Source organism: Cynocephalus volans, chromosome 2 (assembly GCF_027409185.1).
Source record: "Cynocephalus volans isolate mCynVol1 chromosome 2, mCynVol1.pri, whole genome shotgun sequence".
NCBI lineage: Eukaryota > Metazoa > Chordata > Mammalia > Dermoptera > Cynocephalidae > Cynocephalus > Cynocephalus volans.
The window spans coordinates 210,569,784-210,588,762 of NC_084461.1; the positions used below are offsets into that span (position 1 = coordinate 210,569,784).

Consider the following 18,979-nt stretch of genomic DNA (forward strand, 5'->3'; position numbering starts at 1 on the left):
TGTGGATGGGTGGATGGAGGGTGGCAGGGTGGGGTGTTTGCAGGGCCACTCTTGGCAGAGACTTTGGGTTTGTAGGGGTCCTCAAGTGCCTTTATGATTAAAGAATGTTAATCTGTGCTTATGTTTTGCTGTGAGCCTGGGGATGACCAGGAGGTGCCAGCCATTGCTGGCCCAGTTCACTATCTCTTCCTGAGTGCAAAACCTCTGTCTCCAGCATGGCCTGACTGCTGAGCTGTCCATACCTTTTTGATGCTCTTCCATGCACTGCAGTACTTCCCCAGCCAATCATAGCCCACCTGTCTACCCTTAGATGGTCTGATGGCAAGTGACCCCACTTCCCCAGCCCCTGAGCTTCATGAATCTTCCTGTTAAGGGCAGGACCAGGGCCCAGAGCAGGATGAGTGGGAGCCCCACTCCCTAACAGGTGGGATGGGCATAAGCTCTCTAGCCCTGTCATCCATTGAGGTGTGGACTCCACTCTCCCGGCCGTTGTGGCAGTCTTGACAAATGTCTTTCGCCAAGGGCCAGGCGAGGACTCTGCCCTTCTGCCAGAAATTAGCATAAGAGGTTTCCTTCAGTTGGTGCAAGTGGCACCCCACCCACCTTCCCCAGCCTGCCCAGGCATTCAGCATCTCAGGCTCACTCCTACCATGACCTTCCAAGGGCCCAAAGAGATAACAGAACTTCAAAAGATATCGTAAGGGAAGGCGACCACAAAGAACTGCATCTGCGGAGATCTGAGAAAGCTTCCTGGAAGAGGAGGCACAATTTGGGAAGTCAGAGTATTGCAACTTAAAGGCCAAAACAGAAGAAATAGGGCCCTAATAAAGAAAGAAGTTAGCTTTGCTGGTGTGTGGGTGGCCTCTAGAGGTGATGGCGGAGATTACAGGCTTCTTGTACTTGCTAACTTAGCCAGGGTGGGGCTTAAGTAGGTTTAAGGGAGCTGCTGGGGGGGGGGGGGGGGCGGCTGTTTAGTTCACTTGGGTAGAGCGTAGTGCTGATAACACCAAGGTCAAAAGGTCAAGGGTTCAGACTCCCATACTGCCAGCCACCAAAAAAAAAAAAAAGAAAGGAAGAAAAGAAAGAAAAAAGCTGCTCGGAGCAGAGGGTGCCACTTCCCTGAAGGAGAACAGGAGTCCAAGGAGAGGCCAGGGATGACAACTAACTGGAAGGGGCTGGAGTAATGTGGGCAGAACACCTTACATTTGAGAAATCAATTGACCTTGTTAAAGGATGGGGATGGGAGAGAAGCTTTAACCAATTGTGAGGTATGAGGAGAGGGGGGTCATGTGTAGGCCCTGGGTTCATTACTCCCTTCCTGTCCCCTCCTGGTCTCTCCACTGCCAAACTTCTTGGTCATCATCTACAAATCTACACTTCTCATCACTCACCCAAACTGAGAGGATTCGAATGGAAGTAGATTGTTGGGAGGTGATCCCAGAAAACACTGGGACAGAGGAGTGGGGCTGTGAGAGGGAAAGGAAGGACAGCCAGTGAAGGGCAACTGGAGTTCAGTCCCATTGGGGATCTCTGGGACCCAGTGCAGAACATGCATCAAATTTATCCCACCAGAGGGACAAGGAAGCCAGGTACTTGCCCACCAATGAAGGTGTCTTCCCTCATTGGCTGAGGATTGCTGGATGGGTGGGGGGAATTACTCTGCAGCGCTTGCCGTTTACATTGGGTAAGGGGTTCCTGCAGCCTTGATAGCCCCCACCCCACTCCAGGCAGAGCCATAGATGCTGGCAATGAACTTCTCTGCAGAAGTGAGTGCCAAGAAAATGCAGGTGGGACACCAACAGTGTGGACTGCGCCCTCCAGATCCAAGGGGGCACTCCTGTAGTCCATTCCCAGCCCCTCTGGGCTGTAAGCCCCTTTCATGCCTTTATTACCCACTACCACCTCATACACATATACAGCAAGGTGAGGAATGTTGATTAAGAACAGAACCCAACAGCGCACAGTAGGTCGGAATCCCTGGGAGCAGGTAAGGTGGCTCCAGGCAGAATTCAGGATAAGACCAAAGATAAAAAGTGCAGCAGCAGCAGCAGCAGAACTCATATTTATAGAACGCTTACTTAGTGCCTGGCTCTGAGCCAACAATTTACACAGCATCTCATTTGCTCCTGGCGACAGTCCTATGAAGCAAGTTCGATTATCATCTCAGTTTTGCAGAGAAGGCAACTGAAGTTCGTAAAGATTCAAAACCGGCTTTACTTGCCTCAAAAACATTTGCTGTCAGCCACTGGACTGAGAATAAAACAGGAGGGGGCCAGATGCACAGTAGCCTAAGTGCACCCTCCTTCCTCCTGCCAAGAGCTGTGCGAGAGCTGTGCGGTGACGTATATCCTTCCCCATCATTAGCCAAGGGTAGGCGCTTAGGGAATGCTTATCCACAAAATGGATCGCAATCACGCGGGGACCCAAGCCAACACCCCCTTCCCCGTACTTCCCACAGATCCGCAAGGCTCCACCGGTTCCGGGACCGGGCCCCCGCAGCCCAGCCCTACCCGGAAGGTTTCAGGCAAGCCCCACTGAGATCCCACTGGGCGATCCGGTGAGGTTGAGTGTGTGGGGTGGGGTGGGGTGGGGGGTGGAGCGGGGCGTGTGTGGCTACCCCAGCTTGAAAGCCCGCCGCGTTCGAATCTCCCATCCGGGAGGCGCAGGGAGCAATCTTCACATGCAAAATGCAGGAGCCTATGGTCTCACTCTCCGGAGGGCTTGGCCGGGGGCTCGGGCATTTCCCTAGGGTCGCCTGGCGCCCCCCACCGGGCTTGCAAGAGCTCTCGCCTGTGCCGCTCGAAAACTCGCAGAGATCGGAGCTGAGAAAAGGCGGGCAAAGTTCCTTTTGATAAGTTATGAATGGGGAGAAAGTGTTTGTAGAAGTCATTGTTAAAACCAGGGAGCCGGAGACTCGGCCCACGCCGGGCCAATCGGAACCCTGAGGCTATTTTGAAATCGCTTCAGTTTCAGCCAATAGGCGTGCGGGAAGCGAAACCCCGCGCCGACGCCGACCAATGAGCGCGTCGCTATGCTAAGGAGCCAGGGACCCGGCCCCTCCGACTGTCAGCGGGTTAAAGATGGAGCCGGTGGGCGAGAGGGCGCCACGAGGCGCTGGGTAGTCCGGATGGGGACGACGGGGCGGCCACGGTCAGAAGCCCCTCCCGCCAATCTTCTGTGATTTGCCCGGGTTCTGAGTTGTCTGTCCGCGTGAGTAGCCGGGTCTGAGGTGCGGTGGGGGCGCGGGCTGTCCTTACCCGGCGGGACGTGAGGAGGGGGCGCTGCTGGGACCCCGGGCGTCCTTTCCTGGCAGGGGACTCCAGAAGGGCGGAACCACCCCCACCCCCACCGCCTTTCCTCTGCTCGGCTCTGGGCAGCTGGGCAGAAAAATCTGTTAGGACAGAACGCGGAGCCCATGTTTGGGGGAAAGGGGCCAGGGATGGGGTCCAGAGCTGGAAGGGGCGCGTCGTCCTGGGGTGGGGCCACCCTTCTCCCAGCGTCGCGGGCCTAGTCGGGGCCCAGGGTCGTCTGGCTACACCCACCCCTCTCCAGGCGAGAATGGGCATCGGACTGCGGCTGAGCGCCGGACCCTCTCCTTTGTGTGTGTGCCCCCTCCTCCGTCTGGTCCGTCAGCTCCCGCTCCGGGGTTGGAGCTACCCCCCAGTCTGAGGTCTCCACCGCAATCCGGAGCGTGCTGGGAAAGGCCTGGGGTTCTGAGGAAAGACGGGACGGCAGCCCCGCTAGGATTCCCTTCTCCCTGTGTCCTGGACAGGGGCTCTGGCCCTACCCACCCATCCATGGTTGAGCTTCCCGCCCTGCGTGTATTGGGGGTGGTGGGGTCTCCCCTGCTGGCCGCAGGTGCTCTGACGAGGTTGCACTACTGTGCTCTGAGAAGCAGTGCAATGATATTGTCAAAGCATCCGGGACCAGCCTTGGGGACCCCCTTCCCCCACAACCCCTACCTCTGCCCCCAACCCCCAGGCCAGGCCCCTTGGGCCCACATGCCCTCCCCTCCCCCATGCCCAGTTCGTTCCCTTCCCCATGGAAACTTGAGATCCTAGCTGGGCCTGGGCCTCTGGGGTCAGAGGGCACCCTTCCCCCAGGCAGAGGCCCCGCCCCAGCGGCCCTGCATTCCAGGTCTCGGATCCCCACCGACCACCAAGTGGGAGGCGCTGGCAGGCTTGCCTGACACTCTTTCCCTGTTGCACTACTGTAGGCCTCTGGGAAGCAGTGCAATGATGAAAGGGCATCAGTCAGGCCCGCCACCCACAGCGCCTGGGGGAGGGGTTTTTGCTGCCTCACACCACTTCCCAGCTGATGTGCCCAGACGATATTGCTTGGATTGGATAGGTGTGGGTGCAGAGCTGGGCTGGACCCTCCATCAGAGGATCAGGTGGATGCAGCTGAGGGTTCATCCCCCAAGCTTTCCACCTTGGTCATGGCTGGACAGGTGCAGGGGCAGAGCCCCCAGATTCAGAAAAGCTCTGGTGTGAAGATCTTTCCACACTGACTCCCCAGGTAAGATTGGGCACTGCAGACCTGGTCAGGGCCTTATGGAGAAAATAGAGGCCCACTGCTTTGTATGGAAGGTCTTCCTGGGCCTGGCTGGGACCCAGACCTACCCTGACCACGTGGGATGAACTGGACTCAGCCCTTCTGGAAGGCTTGAAGAGGGCCAGGCTCTGGAGAGAATATTCTTCTGGGTGGGAACTTGGGAGGGGGTTTGGTAGGCCTTCCAGGAGACAGCCTTCACACCAGGGCATCAGTCATCGTGGGGCTCAGCAGGAGAGGCACTATCTGGAATGGATGGGTGGACTTGGGATGTGAGGTCTGCAGGTGATGCCCACCAACCATGCCAGCTTGTTTTCTTACAGGAAGATATGCCCTGAACCTGCAGGAGGGAGTGAGGTGTCTGGAATGTCCACCCTCCCAGGTGGAATGGGGGATTGGAGCTGAATTCCAAGGAGCCTGACCCCAGGCACACTTGCAGGGCCACCTCTACCACTGGGAACTGCACAATGCAAAAAATGTCCATGTGCCCAGTGACATCATTCAAGCCTATTTCCTTGAGAGGAGGCCCAGATCTCCAGATGGGCTTTTGGGAGTACCCTTTGCACCTGGCCTGGGCACACTGGGATACTGGCTTCACCCCCACCCTGGACATAGAAGCCTTGGCACCCATTAGGGGGATGAGAGACAATGATACATGCTCCTCTGCCTCCTAGTCCTGACCTCTTAGAGTTCCTTGATAACAGGGTCACCTGACTCAGGCCCAGCCTCCCTTCCCCTGGACTACTGGGGCCATGGCTGGAGGTGGCCACCTCTCACTCCTGTGCAGATTCTGTACCCACTGCCTGGAGACCTCCATTGCAGCTATCTCCTCCCCTTGCTGGGGAGGCTTATGAACTCAGGGCTCTGCTCAAGCATTCCCTCTTTGGGGAAGACTTCCCTGGGCTCCAGGCATTCAATGTTCTTCCAGCAGATCCTGTTAGATCACAAGGCCCCATTAGATTGAGAGTACCTGAGGATAAAGATCACTGACATAAAAAACAAAAAAAAACAAAAAAAACATCTCTCTTGACAGCGCCTGCGCAGAGAAGGAGCCAGTACACTTTTTAAAAACACAAGTGAACATACAAGGTGCATGATTATTAGCATAACATGATAGGTAGTATATTAGACTGTTTCTGTTGCTTATAACAGAATATCTAGAACTGGGTAATTTGTAAGAAAACAAAATTTATTGCTTACAGTTTCAGAGGCTGGGAAGTCCAAAGTCCAGGGAACATATCTGGTGGGTCTTCTTTGATGGTGGCTTTACAGCAATGCAGGGGGGTCCTACATGGCAGAAAATGGCAGAGCAGAGAGGGACAGCTCCTGGTGTGCTCTCCTTTTAAAGACCTCCGAACTATGCCCATGACCACCATTTTTAATCCATTCACTATGTCTTGGTCCTAATCTAATCACTTCTTCAAGGACCCACCTTTCAATTACCATAATAGGATTTCCCACCCTCAACAGTTACAATGGGGATTAAGCCTCAGTGAGGTTGGGTGGGCATCCCATCTACAGCAGGTAGTAATCAGGAGTTGCTTGACCCTTAGAAGGTGCGTTTGTCCTGCTGGGGAAAAAAAAGCACATACCATATACCTATATCTTTTTTTTCTTTTTCTTTTTCTTTCTTTTTTTTTTTTTTTGGTGGCTGGCCTGGGGATCCAGACTCTTGACTTTGGTGTTATACCACCATACTCTAAACAAGATGACCTAACTGGGCAGCACTCATACTATATATTTTAAAGTTTCATTATGTAAGTCCCACGGGGCAGGAAGCAATGAAGATCTGAACTCAGGTACATGTGACTGAGTCTCTGCCTTGCAACCGTAGGCAAGATGTTCCTCCTCATTTGTGTCCACCGTGCTTTCTGACCTCCGAGCAAGAGGAAGTGAGTGCTGCCTCCTAAGTTGGGCAAAGCTTGGTCTAGAGGGCTAGTGGTTTGGTGGAAGGTGAAAAATATGTTTAGGCTTCCCAGGTCCACTCCACGGGTCTCAGGACTGATGGGGTGCTTGGAGAGGACAGGGAAGAAGCAGTCCAGGGTGCACGGCTGGGATGGATGGTGGGGTCAGCTGCTGGCCAAGCACAGGAGGGAGGAGAAAAGCAGGTTTCAGGGGGAAGAAGGTGTGCGAATCTGGATGTGCTTAGTGTGAGATGCCCAAGAAACACTCCCAGCGGACTTCTGGATATGGGTCTGGAGCTCAAGGGAGCTCTGAGCCTGAGATGCAGATTTGGGTTGGTCACTTCAGTTCTCGGTTCTAACCAGGACCAAGCAATGGGTAAGATCTTCCAAGATGTTATGAAGACAGGACCTTCAGAAATACACCCTGGGGGCAGGAGGAAAAGGACACCGAGCAAGAGGCAGGGGCCAGAGATGCGGGAGAAGAGGCAACAGACAGTATAGAGCAGAGAAATGGTTGTGAAGGGCAGGAGGGAGGACAGAAGCTGGTGTGAGGCTGGAGAGTGAGGCAGGAGAGGAAGAGGGTGACAAGTCCGGAGCTGGAGGAGTTAGGGGTAAAGTGAAGTCCTTGGTGCGCTGCCGCGTTTGCCCCGTCGAAGGCGTGAGGGCGCATGCGCAGAGCGGCGGGCATTGTCACGTGCGGCTGTCGCGCGGGGGTTGGCCCCGCCCCCGACCTCGGCGCGGATTGGCTGGGCGGGCCGGGAAGGGAGGGCCGTCGGCGAGGGACACGGCGGCTGTGGGGTCAGAGTGGGTGGGTCCCCGTAGCCCCCGCCGCCTTCGGTGACCCCGGGCCCCAGGGCGGGTGGGGATCGGCGCGCCCGGACCCCGGGATCCCCGCCCCGACGGCCGCTCCGCCCCCAGGCAGCCCCTCGCGGATGGAGGTCCTGGACGAGTTCGACAGCGAGTTCCCCCAGACTGTGACCTTTTGCCAGCTCATCTCCGAGGAGGACTTCGAGAGGCAGGCGGCCGCGTACACCGAGCGCGCGCTGCGCCGCCTGTTCCGCAGCCTCGACCGCAACCCGGCGCTGGCCGAGAGGGCGGTGCGCAAGGGCAAGCAGACCGAGTGCGAGCGGCGCGGACTCCTCTCCTTCCTCCGGGTGCGTCCGCGGGGTGTGGGGACAGGGAGGGCGGGAGCGGTCACCACCCCGGCCTACTGTACCCTAGGGCGGAGCTCTGGCGATCGGACGTGGGGGGTGGGGGGCGCCGCCGGCTTGCTAGGGCTGCAGGTCTTCCAGAAGCCCAAGGCTGCACAGCCTGGGGAGCGAAGCGGGGCAGGCGTCTCACCCCTCAGGATTTCCCCGTTCTGCCTCTGCCGCTGTCGTTGCAGGCGAAGTTCTTCTGTGCTGTCCAGGGGGAGCTGAACCATTGCAACAGCATGGGCGCCCTAGAGATGCACCAGCGCCTGGAGCAGCTGAAGAGGAGCATGCACCGCGTGCATCTATACTCCCAGGGTGAGGCTCTACCTCTGCCGGGCCCCGAGAGTCTGAGCACAGGGCAGCTCCGCTGGCCCACTGTGGTCCACTTAGCCCACAGGTCCACTGCTCTCCTGTTGGATTTGTCCTCCTTGGACCAGGTTTCATCCACAACAGGAAGAGGGGTCTGGACAGCCCAGGACCAGGGAGGAGAGGTGCTGCTGCTAGCTAGATTAGCTAGTTAGGAGACCGACCTCAGCTCCACTTCTTCCTGGCTGTGTGATTTCTGAGCCCAAGAGCCCTCCTCGCTAACGTTGCAGGGTGTTTTGGAGTCGGGGGCAAAGGGCTGCAGGCAGTGCCTGGCTCAAGTAACACTGCAAACCTGACTCAGCACCCACGTATCTCTGGCTCTGTGCTTGGCACTTAAACATCAAAAAAATTTTTTTTTATTATGAAAATAAATAGAGCTGGCTGGTTAGCCCAATTGGTTAGTGCACAGCTTTATAACATCAAAGCCCAGAAGCAGCCAGCTGCCAAAAAAAAAAAAAAAAAAAAAAAAGTAAGCATACACAAAACTAGACACTACAGTGAACTCCCAAATACCTGTCATCAGCCTCAGCAGCTGTCACCATCTTGCCATGCTTGTTTCACTTTCCATACCCCCCTGGTCTTTTTCTGGAGTATTTTAAGAGAAATCTCAGACATTGTTGTACTGTTGAATACTTTAGAATGCATCTTAATTTTTTACTTTTTTTGGGGGGGGGGAGGCTGGCCAGTATGGGGATCCAAACCCTTGACCTTGGTGTCATAAGTTGGCACTATAACCAACTGAGCTAGCTGGCCAGCCCAGAATCCATCTTAATTTAAAATAAAAAAGACATTCTCTGACATAATCACAATGTCATTGTTACACTTGATGTGACTGACAACAGTTCCCTGATATTTGCTGATATGTAGTTAATCTGTAGTCACATCTCCCTGATGGTCCACAAAAGTCTTTCTACATTTAGGCTGTCATGTCAGGACCTCATGAGGTACACACATTGTGTTTGGGCATTAGGCATCTTAGGTTCCTTTTAACTAGGGTGACTATGTAATTTGCGTCCAAATTGGGACACTTGTGAGGATGAAGTGAAAGGGGGTTACATGGGCAGGTGTAAACTAGGATGGCCCTGGGCAAACAGGGAATCATGGCCACTGTCACCTCTCCCAGGGTGATGGAGACACAGAGGATTACTCAAAGCCCATTTCTCCAGATCAGTGAGAGGCCCAGAAGGGGTTAATCCCAGGAACAATTCCTTCAAGACAGAAGGATTCCTGGGTGTAACCCCGAATCAGGTTTTTCTCTCAGTTTTTATTGCCCAGGCAAGAATGTTACAGAAAAGGAACACAGGTGGTTACAAAAAGAACAAAGAGATAATCGTCATGGCAACACTCAGTTCCCCAAGAAACTTAAAGAAATAGCTGAAGGTGAGATGAGGAACGTCCCCCAACCATCAACCTTGAAGCTTTTAGCTCACATACTTTCCCATCATTAGGTGTAGCTGCACCAAGGACAACTGCCCTTAGAGCATGCATTTTTGCTGTGTTACAATTTTTTAAATCTACAACAGAGACTTAAGTCCTGGGAAAGTTTTCTGTTTTTCCCAAGCTTAGCATTTCTATGTGCAATACTAAAAAGTTAGGCTATTCCTAAAACTACAGGGCTGTGGCCCCACTAAGCTATAAGTTAGGCCCTGTGAAATACATTTGCTTTATTAATGTTGGTATCCTTCACAGCCACTTCTGTTGAAGTCCCCCTTAAGGTGGGATGAGCCCTCTGGCTCACTTTTTTCCCCCATGTCACTGACTTGATGAACTGTGTTGTCCTTTGCAGTGTCCTGCTTTATGGGTTTACATCTGTAGTTATCTTCTGCTGCTGGTGTTTACTTTATCCTTCTCTGCCTGCATTTCTGGGACAGTCACTCTAAAGCCTTGATGGGATCAGGCTGTGTTTCTTTGGTGACATGCTACACTAGTGCTGGGGCTGCTTCCTTCAGCATCACGTCAGGAGGTCCTGCTCAGTGGGGTCCCAAGTTCTGTGGTGCTGATGTGACTTCTCCACAGCACTATTTCATGGTTAGACCAACAGCACGTATAGTCTCCCGAGGTAGCTTTGAGGTTATTTATCCCTGTTTTATAAAAGAAGGAGTAGAGGCACAAGGAGATTAGCTAACCAGTGTAAGGTCACATAGTAAGTAGTTGAGCCTGGATTTGGACTTGGGTCTGGGTTGCTCCAGAGCACAAGCTCTTAGCCTCCAGGCCAGAGCTCAGTGGTGGTTATTATCCTTACAGATGAGCCCTTCTGTTGGGCCATGTGAGGATCTCCTTAACACCCACTTTGCTGGTAGTCTCCAACTTTGAACAATGGTAATAGCCAGACTCGTTGAATGTGGGAGAAGACCTAAAATAGAAGAGAGGCAGGGCTGGCTGGTTACCTCACATGGTTAGAGTGTGGTGCTGAGAACACCAAGGTCACAGGTTCAGATCCCTGTACAGGCCAGCCACCAAAAAAAAAAAAAAAAAGAAAGACTAAATAGAGGAGGGGGGGCTAGCCCCAGGATCCTGCCCCTCAAAAATTCCCTCCTTTAGGGCCGAGCCCGTGGCGCACCTGGTAGAGTGCTGCGCTGGGAGCGCGGCGACCCTCCGGCCGCGGGTTCGGATCCTATATAGGACTGACCGGTGCACTCACTGGCTGAGTGCCGGTCACGAAAAAACGACAAAAAAAAAAAAAAAAAAAAATTCCCTCCTTTAGCTGACCTCTGCAAGACCTCAATGTGGGTTTCTTCGTGGAGAAAGCACCCTTTTCCACACCCTCTGGATGACCTGGGGCTGGGTGTAGTCAGTGGACCCACTGGGGTCTGGATACCCAATGCAGGTGTTGTAGGCTTGGTAGCTTTCCATGATGCATTGGGGGTGGACCACAGACTGACCTGCCCAGGCCAAACCCACCCCTCCTTGGCTCTGAAACCCCATCACTTCCCACAAAATTCTGCCCTTGAAATCAGGCAGCCTGGGTGTGGATCCTGCTTGTGTCTTGTACAGCTGGAGCCTCAGGTTCCACTTGTAAGATGGAGACAAAAGTCCCCTTTCTCCATGAGGTTGTGGGGTTGGCAAGACGGTGTGTGTTAGTGCCTGTCAACAGTGGCTGTAGGTATTGGTGCTCTTTGGGGGGCCTGCCTCCCACCCTTGTTGGAGGGATTGTGGGAAGAGCCTGCACCACTGGATTTGCCGCCTGCTCTGCCCTTCCCTGGCACTCACTGGCAACTTTTGTCACAGATGCCAAGAAGAGGAGAAGAAAGTCAAAACGGAAGAAACCAGAGCCCATCCTCTTGCGGGACCAGTCGACCTCCCCCTGCCTGCCACCAACCCTGCTGCCACCTCTGCCACTGCCACCACCTGCCACCACCATGGCCTCCGTGGTGGCCCCATCACCTCCTGTTTACACCATGCCCAGGGTCTTTGGCCCCTTCCCTTCGCTGTCTAGCAAGTCGGTCAGTCGGAGCACCCCCCACTCCAGGCAGTCCTGGGAGGCGCAGCCTCTGCCCCCATGCTCGAAACAGTCCCAGCGGCTTTCCCAGGCCCACAGCCATGGCTCTCACATCTCTGATTTTAAGGCTCAGAACTGTCTTTGCAGACAAAGTCTTGGGTGGGATGGCAATGGAAGGGTCAGGGTGGGGGCTGAAAACACAAAGCTCCATCTTCTTGGTCTCAGGCGAGCAAGGCAGCCCCAGGTGTGCTGGGTAGAGTCCCAGGGCTCCCAAAGGACAGGAGGAAGCCATGCGTTTGCAGCCCCACTCCTGTCTGTCCCGTGCTGCCCTCTACCTGCAGCACCCTTCCAACCGCCTGCGCCTCCTGACTCCCGCTATCCTGCACGTCTCACTTCAGGTCCCGTCTCCTTCTCCAGGCAGCCCCCCAGCCCCTATCCCATCCCCTGCACCCCTAACGCCAAGTTCTAGGTGCATGGGATGGGCCTGCTGCAGCTGCCAAGTCAAAGTCTCATAGTTCTCCTGGTTCTCATATAAGGTGTTTTTCTTTATGGTGAGGCTCCTAAACTTGTCCTGAGATTTCCTTTGTTTCCTGCAGATGGAGAAATCGGACATTCCAAGGTCTGAAGTGAAATTAAACTGGAATGGCCTGTCGGCAAACCCAAAGAGGTGGCTGGAGGGACACGAGAAGGGAACATTTGGGGAGCATCCTGCGTGCCAGACTCGGTCGCCATTTCTTCCTCACCTCTTAATTAACCCTCACACTAGTCCTGAGTGGTTATTTCCCTTTTATAGGGGAGGGGTCTGGGCTCAGAAGTCTGTTCTGTGCACGGCAGTCCCTGTACCCATGTCATAAACCAGCGCACTGAGGCTGCGGAGGGGCCTGGAGCTGACAACCCTTCTCTGCCCTGTCTTGCAGCCACATGGTTGATCTGACTCCCTTGGTCCTTAACCCCGGAGGCTTCCATTTCTCATACTTGGCTGGAAACAGTACACACAAGCTCCATTTCCCTGGCTTCCCCTGGTAAGTGTCTCTGTGTCTCCCTGGGCCAGACACCGTCCTTGCTCGGCCCCAACCCCCAGGTACCCATCCCCCAGCCTCTGACAGGCATCATGGTAATGTGTGCTAGGGCTGGAGACATCTTCATTATGATGTTCCTCCCACTTCTAGGAACAATGCTAAGGATGTGATCAGGGGTGCCGGAGAAGTTGTAACAGTGAGAAATCAGAAACAAACCACCCAAAGGCCCAACACGGCATGGTCACCCAGAGTCCACACCTTACATTAGGGTTCACTCTTGGTATTGCACATTTTGTGAGTCTGGACAAATGTCTAATGACATGTATCCACTACCGTAGTATCTTACAGAATAGTTTCACTGCCCTAAAAATCCTCTGTGCCCCTCCTATTCATCCCTTCCTCCCCGCAAACCCGGGCAACCACTTATCTTTCTACCGTCTCCATAGTTTTGCCCTTTCCAGAATGTTACATAGTTGGAATCATACAGTATGTAGACTTTTCAGAGTGGCTTCTTTCACTTAGTAATATGCATTTAAGGTTCCATCTCTTTTCATGGCTTGACAGCTTATCTCTTTTTAGCTCTGAATAATAACACTCCATTGCCTGGATGTACCAGTTCATTTATTCATTCACCCACTGAGGGACATTTCGGTTGCATCTAAGTTTTGGCGATTATGAGGCTGGCTGGATAGCTCAGTTGGTTAGAGAGTGGTGTTGTAACACCAAAGTCAAGGGTTTGGATCCCCATTCCAACCAGCTGCCAAAATAAATAAATAAATAATAAGTTTTGGCAATTATGAACAAAGCTGCATAAACATCTATGTGCAGGTTTTTGTGTGGATGTTAATTTTCAACTCGGGTAAATACCAAGGAGAATGTTTGCTCGATCATATGCTAAGAGTGTGTTTAATTTGTAAGAAACTACCAAACTGTCCTCCAAAGTGACTGTACCATTTTGCATTCCCACCAGTCATAACAGATGACTTTTTTTTTTTTTTTTGGCAGCTGGCCAGTACCAGGATAGAATCCTGGACCTTGGTGTTTTCAGCACCACACTCTAACCAACTGAGCTTGCTGGCCAGCCCCAGATGTCTTTTTATGTAAGAAACTCATACAGTTCTGTAAAGACAATTCTAAATTTCCAGAGGAGAGAAAGTTTACCTAATAGGACACTCAAGGAGTAAGTAAACCTTTAAAAAATGTTTTTGGTTCCCTTAGTAGTTGAAGATGTACACATTGAGATTGCTAGGATGAGCATTCTATACCTATAAAAAAGCCCAGGGGCTGGCCAGTTGGCTCAGTTTGTTGGAGTGCCACCTAGTAATCCCAAGGTCAAGAGTTCAGATCCACATACCGGCCAGCCGCCAAAAAAAAAAAGTCCAAAGTAAAAAGAGTCTTGTTCCATCACAGCTTTAGTGGCTGTCTGGTCAGCTCAGTTGGTTAGAGTGTGGTGTTGATAACACCAAGGCCACGGGTTTGATCTCCATATTGGCCAGCTGGCAAAAAAAAAAAAAAAAAAAAAAAGCTTTAGCAAGAGACTCACTTTAGCTAAGAAAATATTACCAAATTAGCTTAGTCGTTTTTTAACTCTTTTACTGAGATAACTCACATACCATATAATCCACCCATTTAAAGTGTCCGATTCAATGGATTTTTGTATGTTCATAGTTGTGCAATCAACCACGATCCAATTTTAGATCATTTTCACTTTGAAAAGGGAAGAGTGAAAAGACAACCCATAATGGGAGAAAATATTTACAAATCAACTCAACAACAAAAAAGCAACCCAACTAAAAAATGGGCACTGGACTTAGACATTTCTTCAAAGAACATGTACACGTGGCCAATAAACAGGAAAAGATGCTCAGCATCGTTACTCATTAGGAAAACGCCATTCAAAACCACATCGACTAGGACGGCTGTAATAAAAAAGGCAGACGATGACAAGGGTTGAGGATGTGAAGAGCTAGAACCTTGTGCATGGCTGGTGAGAATGTAAAATGGGGCAGCCACTGTGAAAATCAGTTCAGCGGTTCCTGGAAATGTTAAACGTACAGTTCCCATATGACCCAGCAATTCCACTCCTATGAACATAACCAAAGGAACTGAACTCAGACGCAGATACCTGTACGTGAATGTTCATACGCCATTATTCACAGTATCCAAAAGGTAGAAAGAACCCAAGTGTATCCAAGATGAAAAAACAAAATGTGATGTATCCATAGAATGGAATTTTTTTTCATACAATGGAATGGAATATTATTCAATCATAAAAAGGAATGAAGTTCTGACACATGCTACAATAATACATGGACAAGCCTTTAAAACATTCTAAGTGAAATAAGCCAGACATTACACGAAATATCTAGAATAGGTAAATTTATAGACACAGAAAGTGGATTAGTTGTTACCAGGGACTGGTGGGAGAGAGATGGGAAGTTGTTGCTTAATGGCCACGGGGCTTGGGGAATTTTTATTGTTTTTTTTTTTTTTTTTGGCGGCTGGCTGGTACAGGGATCCAAACCCTTGGCAATGGTGTTACCAATACCGTGCTCTAACAACTGAGTTAACCAGCCCTAAGTTTTGGTTCTGGTTGATGAAAAAGTTCAGTTCTGGAAATAGTGATGGTTATGATACATTGTGGATGTACCTAATGCCACTGAACTGTACACTTAAAAATGGTAAATTTTATATCCATTTTATTACAATGAAAAGAGAAACCCCAGCATACCTTAGCTGTCACCCCCAGTTCCTCTATCTGCCAGCCCTAGACAACTACTAACTATTTTCTGTCTTTCTAGATTTGTCTATTCTGGACATTTATGTGGAATCATATAACATGTGGTCTCTTGTATCTGAATGCTTTCACTTGGCATAGTGTTCTCAGAGTTCATCCATGTTGTAGTATGTGTCAGTACTTTGCTTTTTATGGTTGAGTAATATCCATTGTATTTTTATCCACTTATCCACTGATGGACATTCAGATTGTTTCCATTTTTGGCTATTATGAATAATGCTGTTATGAACATTTGTGTGCAAGTTTTTGTGAAGACAGTTTTCAATTTTCTTGGGTACATGCCTAAGAGTGAAGTTGCTGGGTCATATGGTAACTCTATGTTAATATTTTGAGGAATTGCCAGACTGTGTTCCAAAAGTGGCTGAATCATTTTACAGTCCCAGCAGCAGTGTATGAGCTCCCCTTTCTCCACGTCCTTGTCAACTCTTGTCATTGTCAGTCTTGGATCACAGCCAACCTAGTGGGTGTGAAGTGTGTCTCATTGTGGTTTTGATTTACATTTCCCTGATGGCTAATGATGTTGAGCATATTTTCCTGTGCTCATTGGTTATTTGTATATCTTTGGAGAAATGTCTATTCAGATCCTTTGCTCATCTCTAAAAAGTATCTTTTTATTATATATTTGTAAGACATCTTTGTATATTGTAGATACAAGTCCCTTATCAGACATGATTTCCAAACATTTCTTCTCATTCTGGAGGTTGTCTTTCACTTTCTTGATGGTGTCCTTTGAAGCACGAAGGTTTAAGGCTTATTCCTTTTGAAAGACAATCTTTTCAAAACATATCAGAAGCCATAGAGGTTCTAAAATTCTTTGATCCAGTGTTTTCAATCCTAGAAACTAGCCCCAAGGAAATAATAAGAAAAAGAAAGAAGCCATTAGTATAAAAATGTTTATGGCAGCATCAGTTAAAAAGAGAAAAGTTGGAAATAGCTTAAATGTGCATTCATATAATTATAGAATATTATTCAGTTGTTAAAATTATAAATATGATTAAACATGAATATGCAGATTCATGAATTATGTCTGACTGGAAGCAATAGGCTATCAAATCAGATCAGAAAAAGGAGGGACAGAGGGGTGGGAAGGTAACTGATGGCTGGGTGACAGAGAATAGATTTTTGCAATGTTGTTATGAAGCAAAATTTAAAAGTAAAGCATTATTGAGCATCATGAGGTCTTCACAGAACAGCAGAGCCACACAGCAGGGCTATGGTCATCATTAGGGCATTTCTAGCTCTTTCTAATCATAGTTATATCAAGTTGTGATTCAGCTGGACTATGTCTTTTTATTTTTTAATCTTGCCTTTGCACTTATCATTAAGGCACTGGGGAGGTGTACACTTCCTGACAGTTTGGGGAGTAACCATCCAGTGTATGTGGTGCCATCCCTGTCTCCACTGGGAGATACACGAGGTGCTTCCAGTTTTCCACTAGTATAGTTAGTGCTGAGATTAATATCTTCATGTGCAAAGCTGTTCCTGAATTTCAGATGAATTCCTTGATGTGGATGGAATTATAAAGGAAAGGGTATGAACAGTTTCTAAGAGGACTTTTTTCAGATGCTAAAGGCAATATGTGTAATGTCCACAGTTTGAAACCTACACAGAAAAGACACAACAAATCACTCTTATTCCCACCGCCAGAAATAACCACATTAGCATGCATCTGTATTTCAGTGTAGGCTTCTTCCTGTGGATTTGCAGATGTTGTAGTTTGTTACATAAATGGGACTGGGAGTGTCCTGTCAGGCAGTTCTGTAGCCAACTCTAGAATGTAAGTTTCTTCCCATGTCACTAAAAATATCTTTAAGTTTACTAATAATAGATGCAGAGTACTCCATTGTGGGGTTGGAACATCATTCACTTAACAATTCTTGCTTGTTGAAGTATTTCACTGATGAGGCTGGCGGGTTAGTTCAGTTGGTCAGAGCACGGTGTTTATAACACCATCGTCGAGAGTTCGGATCCCCATGCAGCCAGCTGCCAAACAAACAAACAAAAATATTTCATTGATGGGAACAATTTTTAGGCTCTTGATATGTTTTGCTTTCTGAGTAAGCTGTGTTCTCATGGTGCCATCACCAAAAGTGAATTATTTTTCATTGGTTTAAAAAAGCTTACAAAAGCAGGGGCTGGCAGATCGGCTCAATTGGTTAGAGCACAGTATTATTAACACCAAGGTCAAGAGTTCGGATCCCTGAACTGGCCAGCTGCCAAAAAAAAAAAAAAAAAGTTTACAAAAGCAGAACATATTCCATGGAAAAAAGTTCACAATACAGAAGCAGCAAATACATAAAACAAGAATTCATTGCTGCTAAGAGTTTCGTGTATACCCTTCCAAATGTTTTGTGTCTGAATGCACACACACACATAAATACGCTGGTTAATTTTTTAACCCACGTAGGGTTTATATTGGATGTACTTCTCAGCCACTTGCCTTTTTTCATTAAAACACCACTGGGATGTCTTTACTTCTTGGGATATCTACCTTATTTCTTTAAACAGCTGCAGAATAGTCCACTGCATAGCTGTACCATGGTTCACTTAGCTGTGTTCTCAAGAACATTTAGATTGCTTCCAGGTCTTTACAGTCACAAACATTGCTGCAATGACAGCCTTGAATACACATCCATGGAAGAGGTTTCTGGACATAGAAATGTATTGGGAGCCATACTACAGCCTGGGGTTTTGTCAGGTGTCCCTGTGGTGGCCCTGTCCTACCTCATGGGCATGTCTTGAATGTCTCCCATGCAGGACCTCAGCCTGCAATGGCCCCCCCAGCAGTGATGAGACTCCATCCTCTGCTGTGAGGGCCTCCATCTTCTCTCCACCTGTCCTATTAAAGTTCCAGCCAGTGCCCAGACCCAAAGACGACTCAGAAAACGACCCTGGAGGCATAGAGTCTGTGCCTCAGAAGAGGAGTCCATAATCTTGTCTTTACAGACTGTGGTCCAAGGAATGAATAAAGTTCCTGTGGAGGTGCCTTCCTTCTTGTGCTAGGCTCCTTGGGGGTTGTGCAGTTCCATTTGCTCCCTCCAGCCTGAAGAGGTGGTCAGGGTAGTGCAGGCCTGACCCCCGGGCCTGGGCCTGTATACAGTAGGTGGCTCGGTTGGCACTACTGTGAAGTCCCCTCACTTGTACTATAACATGGCTATTCAGTCATGTGCACTTTGAAAGAGAAATGGGGTGAGGGAGGTTGCCCTTTGGTGACTGTAGCCCCTTTGGGCTTCTCTTGACCCGACTGAGTTACAAGTCTACTGGATTTTTCCTACACCTAGCCCCCAAACACAAGCCTTATCTGGAGGAACATTAGCTGGCCTGTCAGTTTCCCTCTCTAAGGAATTTCAAAGATTATTCTTTATTGTTGCCTAATGCTGACTTTAGAACTCAACTTGCATGTGAGATTTAGTCCTCACTAAATGCCTCATGACTACAGGGCATTAGCAGATATTCATTGAGTCCTGGTGTATGCCCTGCACCTTGCTTGGGACTGGAGATAATAAATCAAGCAGTCAAGATCTGCCCTTAAGAAGTTTACATCCCATCGTGTGTGTGTGTGTGTGTGTGTGTGTGTGTGTGTGTGTGTGTGTGTGTGTGTGTGTGTGTGTGGTGTGTGTGTGTTGTGCGTGTGTGGTGTGTGTGTGTTGTGCGTGTGTGGTGTGTGTGTGTGTAAACCAGTACACAGACCAAATTACTACAGAAAATAC

General features: G+C 49.8%; 1 protein-coding gene across 1 annotated transcript; it reads left to right on the top strand.

Moving 5' to 3' along the window:
* Positions 1 to 7,387: 7,387 nt before the first annotated feature.
* On the top strand, positions 7,388 to 18,201 carry LOC134370809 (uncharacterized). Its single transcript, XM_063087762.1, has 6 exons — positions 7,388 to 7,609; positions 7,840 to 7,963; positions 11,243 to 11,457; positions 12,050 to 12,120; positions 12,371 to 12,475; positions 18,027 to 18,201. The coding sequence occupies exons 1-6, from the start codon at positions 7,388 to 7,390 to the stop codon at positions 18,199 to 18,201; spliced, it is 912 nt and encodes a 303-aa protein (XP_062943832.1).
* The last annotated feature ends 778 nt before the right edge of the window (positions 18,202 to 18,979 follow it).

What these genes read in the sequence shown, in the direction of transcription:
- LOC134370809 (XM_063087762.1), top strand. Translation starts at nt 7,388, where the DNA reads ATGGAGGTCCTGGACGAGTTCGACAGCGAGTTCCCCCAGACTGTGACC. An exon ending in CTTCGCTGTCTAGCAAGTCG is followed by an intron (nt 11,458 to 12,049) that starts GTCAGTCGGAGC and finishes TGTTTCCTGCAG; the next exon opens with ATGGAGAAATCGGACATTCC. An exon ending in CATTTCCCTGGCTTCCCCTG is followed by an intron (nt 12,476 to 18,026) that starts GTAAGTGTCTCT and finishes TCTCCCATGCAG; the next exon opens with GACCTCAGCCTGCAATGGCC.